Genomic DNA, 14,267 nt, shown 5'->3' with positions numbered 1-14,267 from the left:
CACAGACATACCCAAACGCATACTCATACGTACATACATACATATACATTATTGCCTTCATATATATACATAAATACAACATAAATATACACACATACATACATATATTCATACAGACATAAATACATACATATATTCATACACACATACATATATTAATACAGTATACACACACATACATACATACATACGTACGTTCGTACGTACATACATACATACAAACATACATAAATACATAAGTACATACATACATACACACACACACACACACATTCACACACACACACACACACATACATACATGCATACATACATACATACATACATACATACAAACATACAGAAATACATACATATATACATACATACATATATACATACATACATACATACATACATACATATATACATACATACATACATATATACATACATACATACATACATATATACATACATACATACATACATACATACATACATACATACATACATACATACATACATACATACATACATACATATGCATATTTTATACATGCATACATACAGATCTATATGCATGCATGCATACATATGCATACATACATCCATACATATGCATACATACATGCATACATGCATACACACATACAACACACATACACTATTTATACAGATGAGATAGCATTAAATTGTTTGTTATATTAGATTTAAAGTCAGCTTCCTCAGCTTTACACGGCCTTTTGTACTTACAAAAACAGAATAGATATGCTTGTGAGTTACACTTTTCAAATTTCCATAGATTTTTATTTATTTTAAATACATATTTCTTTATGTTTACAGTTAAATTCCTGCATTTGCTATCTGTAGTTTGTTGTTGTTTTGTTTTTCTTTTTTGTTGTAGTTGTTGCTGTTGCTATCATTTATTGTGGAATTCGTTTAACAATTTAACTATCGCAGCTTTAGAATATGAATTTCCAAACAGCCAAATAATAGCTTAAAATGTGTGTATATTTTATTTTATTTACTTATTTTTTCAAATTTTTTATTTGAATTATTTGTTCTTGTGTCTCTTGTCTGCAACATTTTATGGCGCTTCAGATGCACATCGGGGGAATAGTTAATACTTGCTGATTGATATCAATGTACTTAATATGATTATGTCCAAACAAAATTTCAACTCGATTTTGAATTTGAAACAATTTCTATATAGTTGCTTTACTTTCTCTTTTTCGTTTTTTTTTTTTTTTTGTTTTTTACATACATATCTATGGTACATATACGAAATAATACATAGTACATGTTCAGGATCAATCGAGAATTTTTGCTATACGTTTATAATAATAAGTTGTTGTAATGGTTGTCCTTTAATATATATGTACTTGTAGTAGTATTTGTAGTATACTTTATTATTATATTAGTTTGTTCAAGTTCAACAATGTTTAATGGTTGGTATGTATGTGTGTTTTATGTGTGTGTATGTGTGTATCGAAAAAATTTGTTTGTGATTTTCACCATCTAATTATTTGTCTATCATTTAATGAGATTTACGGCGCCAGCTGCTACTTCTACTAATTCCTCAAGGACCTACGCACTTTTCTCCACAATCTCACAATCTCACAATCAAAAAACACTAAACATTGAATTTATTTTCTTTTTATGCCTTTATGCGTAATAATTTGTTGTTAATAACATAACGATTTTTGTATTTATATCATTCCATTTATAAATTGTTTATAATTTGTTTCTTTTGCTGCTTTATTACAACAATGTTTATATATATATATATATATATATATATATATATATATATATATATGTGTGTGTGTATTTATATATATATATATATACTAGGTATATGCATGTATGCTTGTATGAATCTGTTTTATATATATAAATATATATATATATAGTAATATCCAACTGCTAATGCTTGTCATACAACATAATCTAATTATGTTTTACTAATGAACTTTTTGAGCTTAACATTTACAAAGAATTCTCTCTCGTTAGCAATTACAAAAAATAATAATAATAATAATAAGTATATTGAAAATGGAAAATCAGACGCATTTTAACAACTAGCGCGTTAAGAAATATATAAAACATGTGAAAAATTGCATGCGCTGAAAATGGGAAAGCAAAACTCACTGCAGTATAGTATAATAGGTGTGTGTCTATGTGTGTGTGTTGGTGTGTGCTAGTAGAGGAGGTAAACATGTGAAGAGGCGTGGTCGTGGGCGTGGCATACAAATACGTAGCACAATTAATGGCTTAAACATAGCCCGCATTTAGGTTCGAGGAAACACGTCATTATATACTTTGATTTGATATCATTCTCTAGGTGATTGGATTGTGCATTCTGTAAATGTGGTTTGCTGCAGTAGCTCCCTAGACATATCCCCCACTTAGACGATTGTCTGCCTGATTTAAAACTGATCCGACAACAGATCGCATATCTCTCGTGTCACTGTCTCCTTGCTGGCACGTATGGTTAACCGGAACATCTACAAAAGGTATAAATATATTAGAGTTGAGTATGCAAAGTTAAGGCTAAATATATTTGCTCACCTGTGCCTGCTTATTGGGCTCCAGTCGCAGCAGACAGCCCACTTGCTGTGATTGCGTATGTATGATGCCCGCACATACCATATTGTCTGGATTGGGATCAACCTGATCGAGCAGCTGCATGCCAAAGCCCATTAGCTTATTGCGTGCACCAGGCAAATCCAGCGGCTGCGCGGCCTTGAACACCTTCTGCGACCGCTGCTGTTCGCTGTGGGTGTGATTGACAAAGTAAAAGGATTAGGTATACTTTTTGATACTTGATCAAAGCGTTTGGTTGGTTACTCACCCGCTGAGATTCTTCCATCGTGCAAAAAATGACTCGGCATTCATTTCGGTTGGCTCGAAGAACTTATTCACGGTGAGCGGCAATTTGATGCTAAACTTTTGCTGTGTGCCATTGTAACGGAAACTGATCTCAATGGTGGGTGCGTCGGCATAATCCTCGATGCATTCAGCGGTCAGCAGCTGCTGGATTTGTGCGCCAGCCTCAAGCGTTGGCTCCACGGCCTTCATTTGCACATTCAACTTGAGCGTGTCCTCGGCAGACCATTGCAGCACAGGATTAAAGTTCTAAAATGCAAAAGGAATTAGATATATATTACTATATAGATTCATCCGGACAATTACTCACCGTCAGCGGCACTTGCGTCTTGTTGCCATAGAACAAGCCCAAACGACCGAGATTCTGTCTGAACTCGGACTTGACGCCAATCTGGAGCATCTCGTTCTCGAAGAGCACGCCGTTATTTTTGAACAGAAACTTCTTGGTGTTGTAGACGGCGGCATTGTTGTTTCCATAGATGTCGCCCAGCACATCAAGCAGCGTCGAGTTGTTGCTGTTGTTCATGTTGTTGATGTTGTTAGCGGGCGGCGTGCTGAGGCCCAGCAAGTCGGCATTGGCATTGGCATTGCTATTCAGTTTGTTGTTATGATTGACGTGCGCATTGTTCTGCGTAATGGATGTGGGCGCTGGGCTCTTCGATTCGCGTATTTCATTCTCGGGCACACGGCCAGGCTTCTTCTTCTTGAGCACCGCCAGTATGGAGCTCTCGCGCTCCGGGAATGAGGGCATCTCCTCCAGCACAGTGGCCAGGACATCGGTTGACGCCACAATGCTCAGTTGCAGATATTCGCTGGCGCGCTGCTGCAGCTCCGCGTCGGCGGAACGCAAATTGCTGTGCTGCCTGAACACCTCCTGGATGTTGGTGCGTATCTCGGGAAACAGATTGATGAACTTAATATAGGTGGAGAGCAACAAGGCGCGCGTCATGGGCGAGCACAAATGATACTTGGAATGCAGCAGCTTGAACTGCACCAGCGGCGCCGACCGAGAATCGCCCGCAATTAGATTGCCAAACTCGCCCAATATATAGCCGCCCACCTTGACCATGTTCTCGTGACAGGCGGGCGCCTGCAGTGCCTCGAACACGGTCTTGGCGGCATAGCCCTGCACCTCCTCGCGATTGATGACAATCTGTATGACACGATACCAGACCTCCTCCGACACATAATCGCCGGCGATGCGTATTAGATTGAGAATGACATCCACATACCTGAAACACAAATGAAGGTTGGAATCATTAGCAACAGGGAGGGAGTGGGAATAAGAGTGCAGTCTTACCAGGTGTAGTCCGTGGCATATTTCTCAGCCAGAATGGCCACCTTGAGTACCATCTCCTCACGTATGGAATAGTCGGCCGTCTCCAGATAGTTGAGCATCTCTTGGACAATCTCCTCGGCGTTGCCGCGATCGCACATGGCATAAAGCAAATCGACAGCCATTTGGCGCACCGAAACATCCTTCTCCATTTTCATAGATAGTATAACCACCTCCTGATGCTTCTTGACCTCCTCGTGCGAGAACTCCGACGTCGCCAGATGGCACATGGACTCAAGCGCCAGATAACGCAAATTGGTCTCCCGATTGCTAAGGAACTGGCCCAGCTGATTGCAAGCGCGCACGAGCAGATTGGGCTCACTGTCGCTATGTATAATCAGATTGATGGCCTCGAAGAGGACAGCATTTTTGGCATTCGAATGCTGAACCTTCTTGCTCTTGGGCGGCTCCTGCGCCTTATTCAGTATGGTCTCCAGCGTCTCGTTGAGGCGTGCCCGCACGCCGGCCTCCTCGGTAACCGGATTATAATTCTGCAGCAGCCGCAACAATTTCACCGATAGCCACGGTGCCGGCACGAAGTAATACGTGTAGTCCTGCAGATCGGTATAGCTGGCGGTCACAATGCGCGACAGACGCGACACGGCCAGATTAACGCAGCCCTTATACTCGTCCGGATTGCGTTTGACCAGGGCATCGATTAGCGATGTAGCTGCCGTTACCACGCCCATATGCTGATCGTTGAGCAAGTGTATAATGCGTGAGGTCCACTCACCGCCGGGTATAATATCCGGCGAGGAGCGAAACAGACGCAGCAAACACAAGGCCGCCGACTGCTTGACCACATCCATAGTATCGCCCGAGACGAGCAGCTTGGGTATCTCATTCGAGAAGGACTCGGCCATGTCACGGCTGCCAATGTTAGCAATGCACTGCAGCGCCAGATTCACGTGCACCGGATTCCGTGATTGCAAATCATTCTTAATCGACTGAATGATCAATCGGATCAGATCGCTGTTCGTATTCACCAGCACCGAAATGAACAGATAGCCCTGCAAAAAGTAACATTTTTTGAGTATATTTTAATAACAATTAGCTAAGTTCGTATTACTCACGATCTGCTTCTCTGAGTATTTGTTGGAGGACAGCAGATTGACCGCCTCCATGTGGCCAAAGTCAATGTCATGGCCCAGCAGGAATATGAACAGCAGCTTGCACACATATTTCTTCTTCTGATAGCCATCGAGCGTTTTATCGCCTTTAAATTTGCTACGTATGTTGGCCAACTCTTTGTTTATGCGTTTCACTTCCGCTTCTTTGCTTTTACCTGTGAATTAAAGAGAAAGATGAGTGAGTCTTTAGATTTTAAAAATGATTAAGTTTCTATTGAAGGAGGCACATTTGTTTATAGCACAAAAGGAATATATATACATATATATCTGATCGATTGTCAGCATCAACTGTCGAGTCGAATTAGCCATAAACATCTGCCTCAGCCTCTCAGCTAAGGTATCTTGCTGAAGCTTCTTATAAATTCTTTTAAATATACGATCTTCAACATATAGACATTATAGTTTCTAGAGCTTGAGTTCTGTTTTTTGGCTTTCCAATTTCTTTACAGGATAAGATAGTCAAGTGTGGGTCAAGGTTTGTGTTGTGTATTTGTATCTTTCTATGAGTCAGGGGGTAAGCTAAGCCGAATTCAACAAGCCGGAAACTCACAACTCTCCCGCTCAGTATGCACACTCTCTCTGTCTCTCGGTCGGCAATTAGTACCAGTCACCGATTTGAGCGATCGGGAGAACGGCCGCGCAATAGATATGCTGGCGAGTTAACCAGCAAATGGGCCGTTGTGTGTCTGTGCGATAAACGAATGGAAGAGCGTCGGGAGTGAGCGCTGGGCAAAGCGACAAGTTAAGGCTACAGAGTACAAACAATTTGCGGTACACACACATACACACACACACACACACTTGGACACAGATTGATATGAAAGCCGCCCCGCTTTGCGACTGTCGTTCTTCTCGTAATTGAACAAGAAATGTCGACATTGACGCCCCTATGAGAGTTATGAATATATTTGGATAAGAAAAGCGCTGATAAATTGAATTAAAAATTAAAAATAAAATAAATTCAAGTGAGAGTGCACTCGACTAGAAAATACCCTGTACCCAGAATCATATAATTTTCTTCCCCAAGTCCTACAGCATGAAAAAAATGTAAACAACCTTGAATAACTTGTGTTATCATTATGCGATTAATTTGAAAATTGCTGTGCTAAACGATAACATCCAAACGTGGGCATATACCAGAGATCAAGGATATAACTCCCAAAATGTAGATTTCTTTGCATTTTGAGTTAACCTGATAAAGCCTATTCAAAAAGATAATTTTTCTTGAGCCGCATTTTTTGATAAACTAAGTGTTCAATTCTGTTTCTCTAGCTTAAATTGTATAAAGCCTAAATTAATGATTATTTTAAAATAAAATCTTGCGTAAGCTTGCATAGCCTTATGGATCATCGAGTTTGATGCTGCTCAAGCATGTTTGTACATACATATATGTTTAATGCGGTCAAAATTCCGCTCTATGCCTCTTTTATATTTCCTCGAAATCAATATACCCATTTAAGGTATTTACAGAGTGTAATAACAGTCTATTACTGGGTTACGTATGCAATAGCTATGTCTACTCATGTGTTTACTTACAATTTCTTATATCCGATATAAACACGGCCAGGCCTCTCATGCCATCCCCCCTCACCGGCGCCATTGTAGTTAGCTTGTTAATTTTCGCTGGTTTTATGCAAACTCGGGGCGAAGAAAGATCTGTGCTCGAGCGCTCGAGTCGATGCGGCGCTCTTATCGCTCAGGCTCCAACGACGACGACGACGACGACGACGACAACAACAACAGCAGCAAAATGTCAGCAACAACAACCGCAAGAACAACAACAACTAACGGGGAGCTCGAAAACTGTGCGACGTTGCCACTTGCTGCAGTCCGTTGCTGAGACTGATGAATGGCAAATTTTGATTTGCTAGCGAAAAACAAAATAATGTTCTTTTCTCCTGCTCTCACAATCTCTCGCTCGCTGTGGCTCTCTCGGCAGCAAAAGACCTGTTGAGAATATAATATATATTTGTTTAACAATCAATTGATATCGATAACAGTTTTGTTATTGCCTAATGGCATATTTGGCGCAATTTGAACTTTTGACATTTGGCGAGCAAGCATACGCCCCCCCCCCTCCCCCCTCCTCCTTCGGCACACATACACACCTCTCCGCAGCCCACCCACTCGTTTATATATTTGGCAACCGCGTTGGCAGCACTTGCAATGTATATATATACATAAATGTGTGTGTGTGTGTATTTTAAACAGCAACAACAACGGGAACGGCAGCTGCAGGCCTGATAACGTTTGGGTTTTGATGACCTTAATGCAATGTTTTATCACAATTTGCACTTGTTTAGGTAAATAAATGTATTACTAGTGCACGATCAGTGCCACCGGCTGGAACCCTTTGTTGTTGCCAGCGCTTATTTTGCTTTCATGTCACGTCCCGCAGCCGTCGTAGTCGACGTCACTTTTTTTTTTTTTCTTTCTCTTCACATGAACCAAAGCCAACGGGCCGCAAGATGACGAAGTCGTTTTATTTGCACAGACCGCAAAAACAGCACCACGAAACGTTCCGAAAATTTCGTTTTTCTTTTTTTTTTTATGCCATAACACGCACACACACACACACACAATTGCTGTAAGTCGCGAGTCAAATGCGAATCGAATTTGGTAGCCGCTGGTGCTTACTTTTTGAAACGCTGCAGCCAAAATGTTTTTGCAGAGAGTTTGCTGGAATTTGTGTCGTTTCGTTTTGGCTTTCTCACGGCTGCGGCTGCTGCTGCCTTTTCGGGGTTTTCGGGTTTTCTGTTGGGTGTTGGCCGCGGAATGTGTCGATGTGTGTGTGTATGCCGGCGATGCAGCACTTTATTTAACCCGTGTATGAATTTGTATTGCGTTCAATTGCAGTTATTAATTGTAAACTAACGCAAAACAAGCAGAGCAGCCAGGCATTTCACGAACTGAAAATTTCTATTGATTTTTCCTCTACACTCCTCTCCATGCAACAGCCATCTAGCGGACACAGTGCTGTTAAACGTCAGCAACTGGCGCGTTTTGCGGCAAGTGCTGCATAATACATGCAAAAGCTGCATACACTTTCCAACACTACCACTTTACAACTCCGCCATTTTTTGCGCTACAGCGTTGCATATGCCGAATGGTCGTCGACTATTTGTAGTACTCTACGTTTTTTTATACTCCAAGAAAATAAATATAAAATGCTAGCGCATTTAAATGTGCACTAAGCGAACCGGCGAGCACAACGATTGCATATACGAAGGACAAGTGAACGGTTAACAAGCAATTACGCATGTGTTACGTACTGCCAGCGCCGTGTTATCATCAGAATCAGCGCAGCCGCCATAAAACTGTCTCGAGAATTGCAATTAATTGCGGAATCAATAGGAAACAACAGCATCCAGAGCCGCAAACAAGGCCGTGGGCGTGTTTGCCAAGCGTTCCAACATGAGTTTTTCCAGCGACGAGGTGAACTTTCTAGTTTTCCGATATCTACAGGAGTCAGGTGAGTGGAGGAGGAGACGGTTGACAGACGCCCCAAAGCTAACTCTCCCCCCCTCTCCCATGCCCATGCGTGCATGTTCTTTTCCAACGACAGGCTTTCTACACTCCGCCTATGTCTTTGGCATCGAGTCTCACATCTCGCAGAGCAACATAAATGGTGCTCTTGTGCCGCCCGCTGCCCTACTCACCATACTGCAGAAGGGTCTGCTCTACACGGAGGTGGAGTGGAGCGTGGGCGAGGATGGAGAGATGGCGCGACCCATCGAGGGCCTCAGCCTGATAGACGCTGTGATGCCGGAAGTGAAGCCGCCAAAGCCGACAGTCAAAACAGAGCCGGGCAAACCGGCCGTCGATGCCAGCACGCCGGCCAATGTCAATTCGAATAGCAATCCGAAAACGGAAATCAAGATCGAGCCGGGCACAGGCAATACGACTGCTGGCGCTGCCGCCAAGGGCACCAATGCCAGCACCGGCACCAGCACGCCCACCGGCAGCAGCGGCGCCGACACCAACGAGGTGGACTCCAGCGGCACCGCGGCATCCAACAACAGCAATACCGCCGCCGCCAGTGGTAACAATGCCAGCGGCACAGCTGCCGGCGCTGCTGCCGCCAACTCAACGACAGCTGCGGCCAGCGGCAATGCGGACAGTGCTGGCGGTGCAGCTGCGGCGGCTAACAAAAAGGCGGGAGCTAACGAATCTGGAGCCACCAGCAGTACGGCGGCCTATCCGAATGCCACAAACGCAGATGATGCCGCCTCATCTACGTCCACAAATGGCAACAGCAGCAACGCCAGCAGCGTGGAACAGCCAGCGGCAGGCGGCACGCCTGCCGTGCCAGCCGGTGCCAATGCGGAGGCTGGTACAACGGCTGCGGGAACTGCTGCAACGGGCGCCAAGGCGGCCAGCGGTGCAGCTAGCACGCCGGCAACCCGAGTCGGCACTCAGGGCAATAATGTGCAGACCACCTGCCCGACGACGGCGCAAAGTGCAGTCCCCAGCAGCACCACACCGGGCAACGGTGGTAGTGGCGGTGGTGGTGGTGGAGGAGGAGGAGGTGGCGGCGGCGGCGGCGGCGGCGGTGGTGGTGGCGGCGGCAATGGCGGTGGCGGCGGTAGCGGCACAGGCACGCCCGGCAGCACTGTCGTCGAGGCAATGGACATTGATCAGAGCATAGAGATACCTGAATCAAAGGCCCGCGTGCTGCGCGGCCACGAGAGCGAAGTGTTCATCTGCGCCTGGAATCCCAGTCGAGATCTGCTTGCCAGTGGCTCCGGCGACAGCACCGCACGCATCTGGGACATGTCCGATGCGAACGCCAACTCCAGCCAGCTGGTATTGCGGCACTGCATACAGAAAGGCGGCGCGGAGGTGCCCAGCAATAAGGATGTCACCTCGTTGGACTGGAACGTGAGTAGCCAAACATGGTTGAATTCTATCGATATCTGATAAGTCGCACATATCGTTATCGATATCGTATGATACTCACGAGCAATCGCTCGACCTGCAACACTGAAATTAATTTTAATTTATATCGAAAATAATTCCAATCGGTATTTTTTTTTTCTGTTGCAGTGCGACGGCTCGCTTCTGGCCACGGGCAGCTACGATGGCTACGCACGCATCTGGAAGACAGATGGTCGCTTGGCCTCCACGTTGGGCCAGCACAAGGGTCCCATCTTTGCGCTCAAGTGGAACAAATGCGGCAATTATATTCTGTCCGCGGGCGTGGACAAAACGACAATCATCTGGGACGCATCCACAGGCCAGTGCACGCAACAGTTTGCGTTCCATAGTGCGCCCGCCTTGGACGTCGATTGGCAATCGAATCAGTCGTTTGCCTCGTGCAGCACAGATCAGCGAATCCATGTGTGCCGGCTGGGCATGAACGAACCGATCAAAACGTTCCGTGGACACACGAACGAGGTGAATGCAATCAAATGGTGTCCGCAGGGTCAGCTGTTGGCTTCCTGCTCCGATGATATGACACTCAAGATCTGGAGTATGACGCGCGATCGTTGCTGCCACGATTTGCAGGCGCACTCCAAAGAGATCTACACGATAAAATGGTCACCCACCGGACCCGGCACAAATAATCCCAACACGAATCTGATACTCGCCTCCGCATCGTTCGATTCGACGGTCCGCCTGTGGGATGTGGAACGCGGCAGCTGCATACATACGCTTACCAAGCACACGGAACCCGTCTATTCCGTGGCCTTCAGTCCGGATGGCAAGCATCTGGCCTCGGGCAGCTTTGACAAGTGCGTGCACATCTGGAGCACACAGACCGGACAGCTGGTGCACAGCTACAAGGGTACGGGCGGTATTTTTGAGGTCTGCTGGAATTCCAAGGGCACCAAAGTGGGCGCCAGTGCATCCGATGGCAGCGTTTTTGTGCTCGATCTGCGAAAGTTCTGATCCGCAGCAGCAACAACAGCAACAGCAACAACAGCAGCAGCAGCAGCAGCAGCAGCAATAATTGATACATCTGCCAACTCCCAGCACCTTTTAGGTTATGCGTATTGACGTGACCTGGATTCTAATATGCTTTTCGCTTCTGTTTTGAATGTTAACTTCAATGTTCTGCCCACTGTCCATTCACTGAGTTTTTTCTCCCTCCTGCCGCCTCCCTCACTTCAAGTCAAGACACGTTGCCCCTGTCTGTGTGCTGCAAGTGTCGCTCGCGGGGCGTGGCAAACCGAGTTTAAGAACGCCTCGCGCAGCGATCTCGACCAGTTGTCAGTCGGCGGGAAACGCGCTTTTAATTTAGCCGTAAGCTCCATATGTTTCTAAGTATTCATTTTTATACACAGATAACTCGTTTAGTATATAACTTGATGCATTTTATTGTTATATTGTATACATGAGCGCAGTCTGGCCCAGGCCCAAGCCCAAGCCCAATTAAGTCTTAATCGAGCAACCTTTTATCGTTAGACCTAAGCATTATAAAGTGCATGCAAAAATATGTTAGTCGCCGGCAAACGGAGACGGAAACGAAAACGGAAACGGATCCAAGCTAAATGGATGACAACCGGCTCACGCTTACATTCGAACAGTGTAACTGCATCCCAACGTAGTGTGTAAACGATACTAATTATAAAGAATGGCCTTAACAGCGGCTACAATTAATTAAAGCTCCAAAATCGAACTAGAGCTTTTCTTTTCTGGTGCGAAGGCACGCTAGAGATAAGGGGACCATTGCAGCAAGTTTGAATGGGAATATAAAATAAAGCAATAAAAATTGCAGTCTCCGGTAAGCCGGAGATTGCATATAGAGTATTTAACATGTGGTATTGCTTATTCCAATGGGAGTTCATATGATAAAACAAGCTGATAATACGCTCAGCGAGCGCTGCCAAGCGAAACTGGCAGCACTGGTACCTTAAGGCGATAATGCACAGACAAACTGCATTGGCAGCACTGTCTTCTGCAGCAACCAGTGGTGCCAATATCATTTGGCTTTCCTCACACGCAAAGTAGATATCGCTTAACTACAAAATATATTGGAAACATCTCTAGGGTATAAATAGTTGGTGTACAATCTAAAATTCGGTTACATTGTCCAGGTGACACTGTTTGAAGAAGCGGCATTCCTCGCGCTTCACTTCACCCGTTTTGGTGGTGCCCTTGAAGAACTTGGTCAGCTTTGTGCCCGCATATTTGGGCTTCTCCGAGTCGGGCTCATCGAATTCCATGTCGTATGCCTTGTCCGCCAGCGCATTCTCCGCCGTTGACCAGCTGAAGCGCACCAGACGCGGGAAACCAAATACCAAATCAATGTTCTCGGTAAGGAATCGTTTGGTGACAGGATCACCGGGGTAGCCGCTGCCAAATGCATTGTCCTTAATGATTAGGCCCTCGGGAAACTGCCAGACCTTCAGAGCATGATCGCGGGTTACCTTGGCGCATATACTGGCCGCCGAGACAATCGGATAGGTAGAATCGGCCTTTTTGGCTACCGTTATTTTGAAATTAGGAAACCGTTTGAGCAGCTTCTCCTGATACTTCTCCGGCGGGCCCACCGTGTCCACGTAAACTTCGGCTATATTGACGCCCGCATCGATGGCTTCTTGTATCAGGCCCATGGCCGAATCCATGGAGACCTCATTCAGCGAGCACTTGGTGCGTCTGTACATGCTGCTGCTGATGACATTGGGTGAAATGATTTCAACGGCCCAGCCAATGCAGCTGTTCGCATACTCCAGCGTGTTCAGATCGTTAAAGATGATCTCCCGCTTCTCCTCGGTTAACTGCTTGGAATCTGCGCAGCCCAGCTCGACCAGAGCGCTCTTACGCTCCAGCGGGCAGTAGGAGATGCCGTACACCATGGGGCCCAGCACGGGACCACGGCCTGCCTCATCCACGCCCAGCATGCAGGGCTGCTCCTTGCAGATTGCCGGCACATCGCTCAAATAAATTGTATTTTTGCTGTTTTCGCGCGCAGCAATAAACGGCCCGAGGGACTTCAGTGAGCTTATCCGATTAATATCACCCGCGGGCTCTTCATCCTGTAATATATTGGGTTTTTCTTCACTTTCATTCTTAATTTCTATATCTTCCATTTTACGCGCGGTTTTTATTGTTTACCTAATCGATAGGCAAGAATATGTTGATCGAACATTGTTTACGTTTTATGGCAGTGTTGGTAAGCGTACGAGCTGCCGTTCACAGCGACGCGACAAAAACACTGCTAGACGCAGCCAACTTGACGTACATCGTTCTTTCCGGTTTAGGATTTTGTTCCGTGTGCTTGTTCTCTTTCGAGCTAAGGCCGATTATTATAAAACCTTAATTTTTGGCAACTTGCACCAATTATTAAATAAGCAAACAGTTTAACAATGTCGACAAAAGCTGAGCTCGCATGCGTCTACGCCTCCCTCATCCTGGTTGATGACGATGTCGCCGTCACCGTAAGTGAAAAAATGAACTTAAAAAACGAATCTGCAAAAATTGCGACAATCCCCAGCAATTGTTTGCTAATTTGCACATAGTAATATTTGCATAGGATTTGTGAACCTTATACTAATTGTATTTATTATTTTCGGGCTTTTGCAGGGTGAGAAAATCTCGACCATTCTGAAGGCCGCCAATGTTGAGGTCGAGCCCTACTGGCCCGGTCTGTTCGCCAAGGCGTTGGAGGGCATCAATGTCAAGGACTTGATCACCAACATTGGCTCCGGCGTTGGTGCTGCCCCAGCTGGCGGTGCTGCTGCGCCCGCTGCTGCCGATGCGCCCGCCGCCGAGGCCAAGAAAGAGGAAAAGAAGAAGGAGGAGGAGTCCGATGTCTCTGACGACGACATGGGCTTCGGTCTGTTCGACTAAACAGCAGCAGCAGCAACAATCATATAACGCCAACAACATCCATCGCGTGTGTGAAGTGAAGTTTTTATTCTCCACAATTTTCGTACACGTTTTAATGTACACAATGCGAGGAAATATAAAATGTTAACTACAAC

At 45.4% G+C, this 14,267-nt stretch overlaps 4 protein-coding genes across 6 annotated transcripts; 2 read left to right on the top strand and 2 right to left on the bottom strand.

Moving 5' to 3' along the window:
* Positions 1-761: 761 nt before the first annotated feature.
* On the bottom strand, positions 762-8,340 carry AP-2alpha (adaptor protein complex 2, subunit alpha). 3 transcript variants are annotated; one of them, XM_015173092.3, is made up of 8 exons: positions 8,213-8,340; positions 6,874-7,284; positions 5,281-5,492; positions 4,172-5,217; positions 3,182-4,103; positions 2,837-3,120; positions 2,554-2,758; positions 762-2,489 (listed from the first exon to the last, which is right to left on the bottom strand). In XM_015173092.3, the coding sequence occupies exons 2-8, from the start codon at positions 6,935-6,937 to the stop codon at positions 2,412-2,414; spliced, it is 2,811 nt and encodes a 936-aa protein (XP_015028578.1). In that variant the 5' UTR covers positions 6,938-7,284; positions 8,213-8,340; the 3' UTR covers positions 762-2,411. The 3 variants fall into 3 exon arrangements, with proteins under 3 accessions (XP_015028578.1, XP_015028579.1, XP_002052827.1); XM_015173093.3 differs by having other exon boundaries at positions 7,975-8,312; XM_002052791.4 differs by lacking the exon at positions 8,213-8,340 and adding an exon at positions 7,446-7,944.
* Positions 8,341-8,412: 72 nt separating this feature from the next.
* ebi (transducin beta like ebi) lies at positions 8,413-11,959 on the top strand. Its single transcript, XM_070209434.1, has 3 exons — positions 8,413-8,809; positions 8,903-10,218; positions 10,384-11,959. Exons 1-3 carry the CDS (start codon positions 8,752-8,754, stop codon positions 11,227-11,229), a joined length of 2,220 nt encoding a protein of 739 aa, XP_070065535.1. The 5' UTR covers positions 8,413-8,751; the 3' UTR covers positions 11,230-11,959.
* A 333-nt stretch (positions 11,960-12,292) lies between these two features.
* LOC6627598 (ribonuclease H2 subunit A) lies at positions 12,293-13,428 on the bottom strand. The gene has a single exon (XM_002052793.4). It carries the CDS (start codon positions 13,371-13,373, stop codon positions 12,354-12,356), a length of 1,020 nt encoding a protein of 339 aa, XP_002052829.1. The 5' UTR covers positions 13,374-13,428; the 3' UTR covers positions 12,293-12,353.
* A 98-nt stretch (positions 13,429-13,526) lies between these two features.
* On the top strand, positions 13,527-14,266 carry RpLP1 (Ribosomal protein LP1). The gene is made up of 2 exons (XM_002052794.4): positions 13,527-13,721; positions 13,867-14,266. Exons 1-2 carry the CDS (start codon positions 13,650-13,652, stop codon positions 14,131-14,133), a joined length of 339 nt encoding a protein of 112 aa, XP_002052830.1. The 5' UTR covers positions 13,527-13,649; the 3' UTR covers positions 14,134-14,266.
* Position 14,267: the final 1 nt, after the last annotated feature.

Source organism: Drosophila virilis, chromosome 4 (genome assembly GCF_030788295.1).
Source record: "Drosophila virilis strain 15010-1051.87 chromosome 4, Dvir_AGI_RSII-ME, whole genome shotgun sequence".
Taxonomy (NCBI): Eukaryota; Metazoa; Arthropoda; class Insecta; order Diptera; family Drosophilidae; genus Drosophila; species Drosophila virilis.
This window is presented reverse-complemented; position numbering and strand designations above follow the sequence as displayed.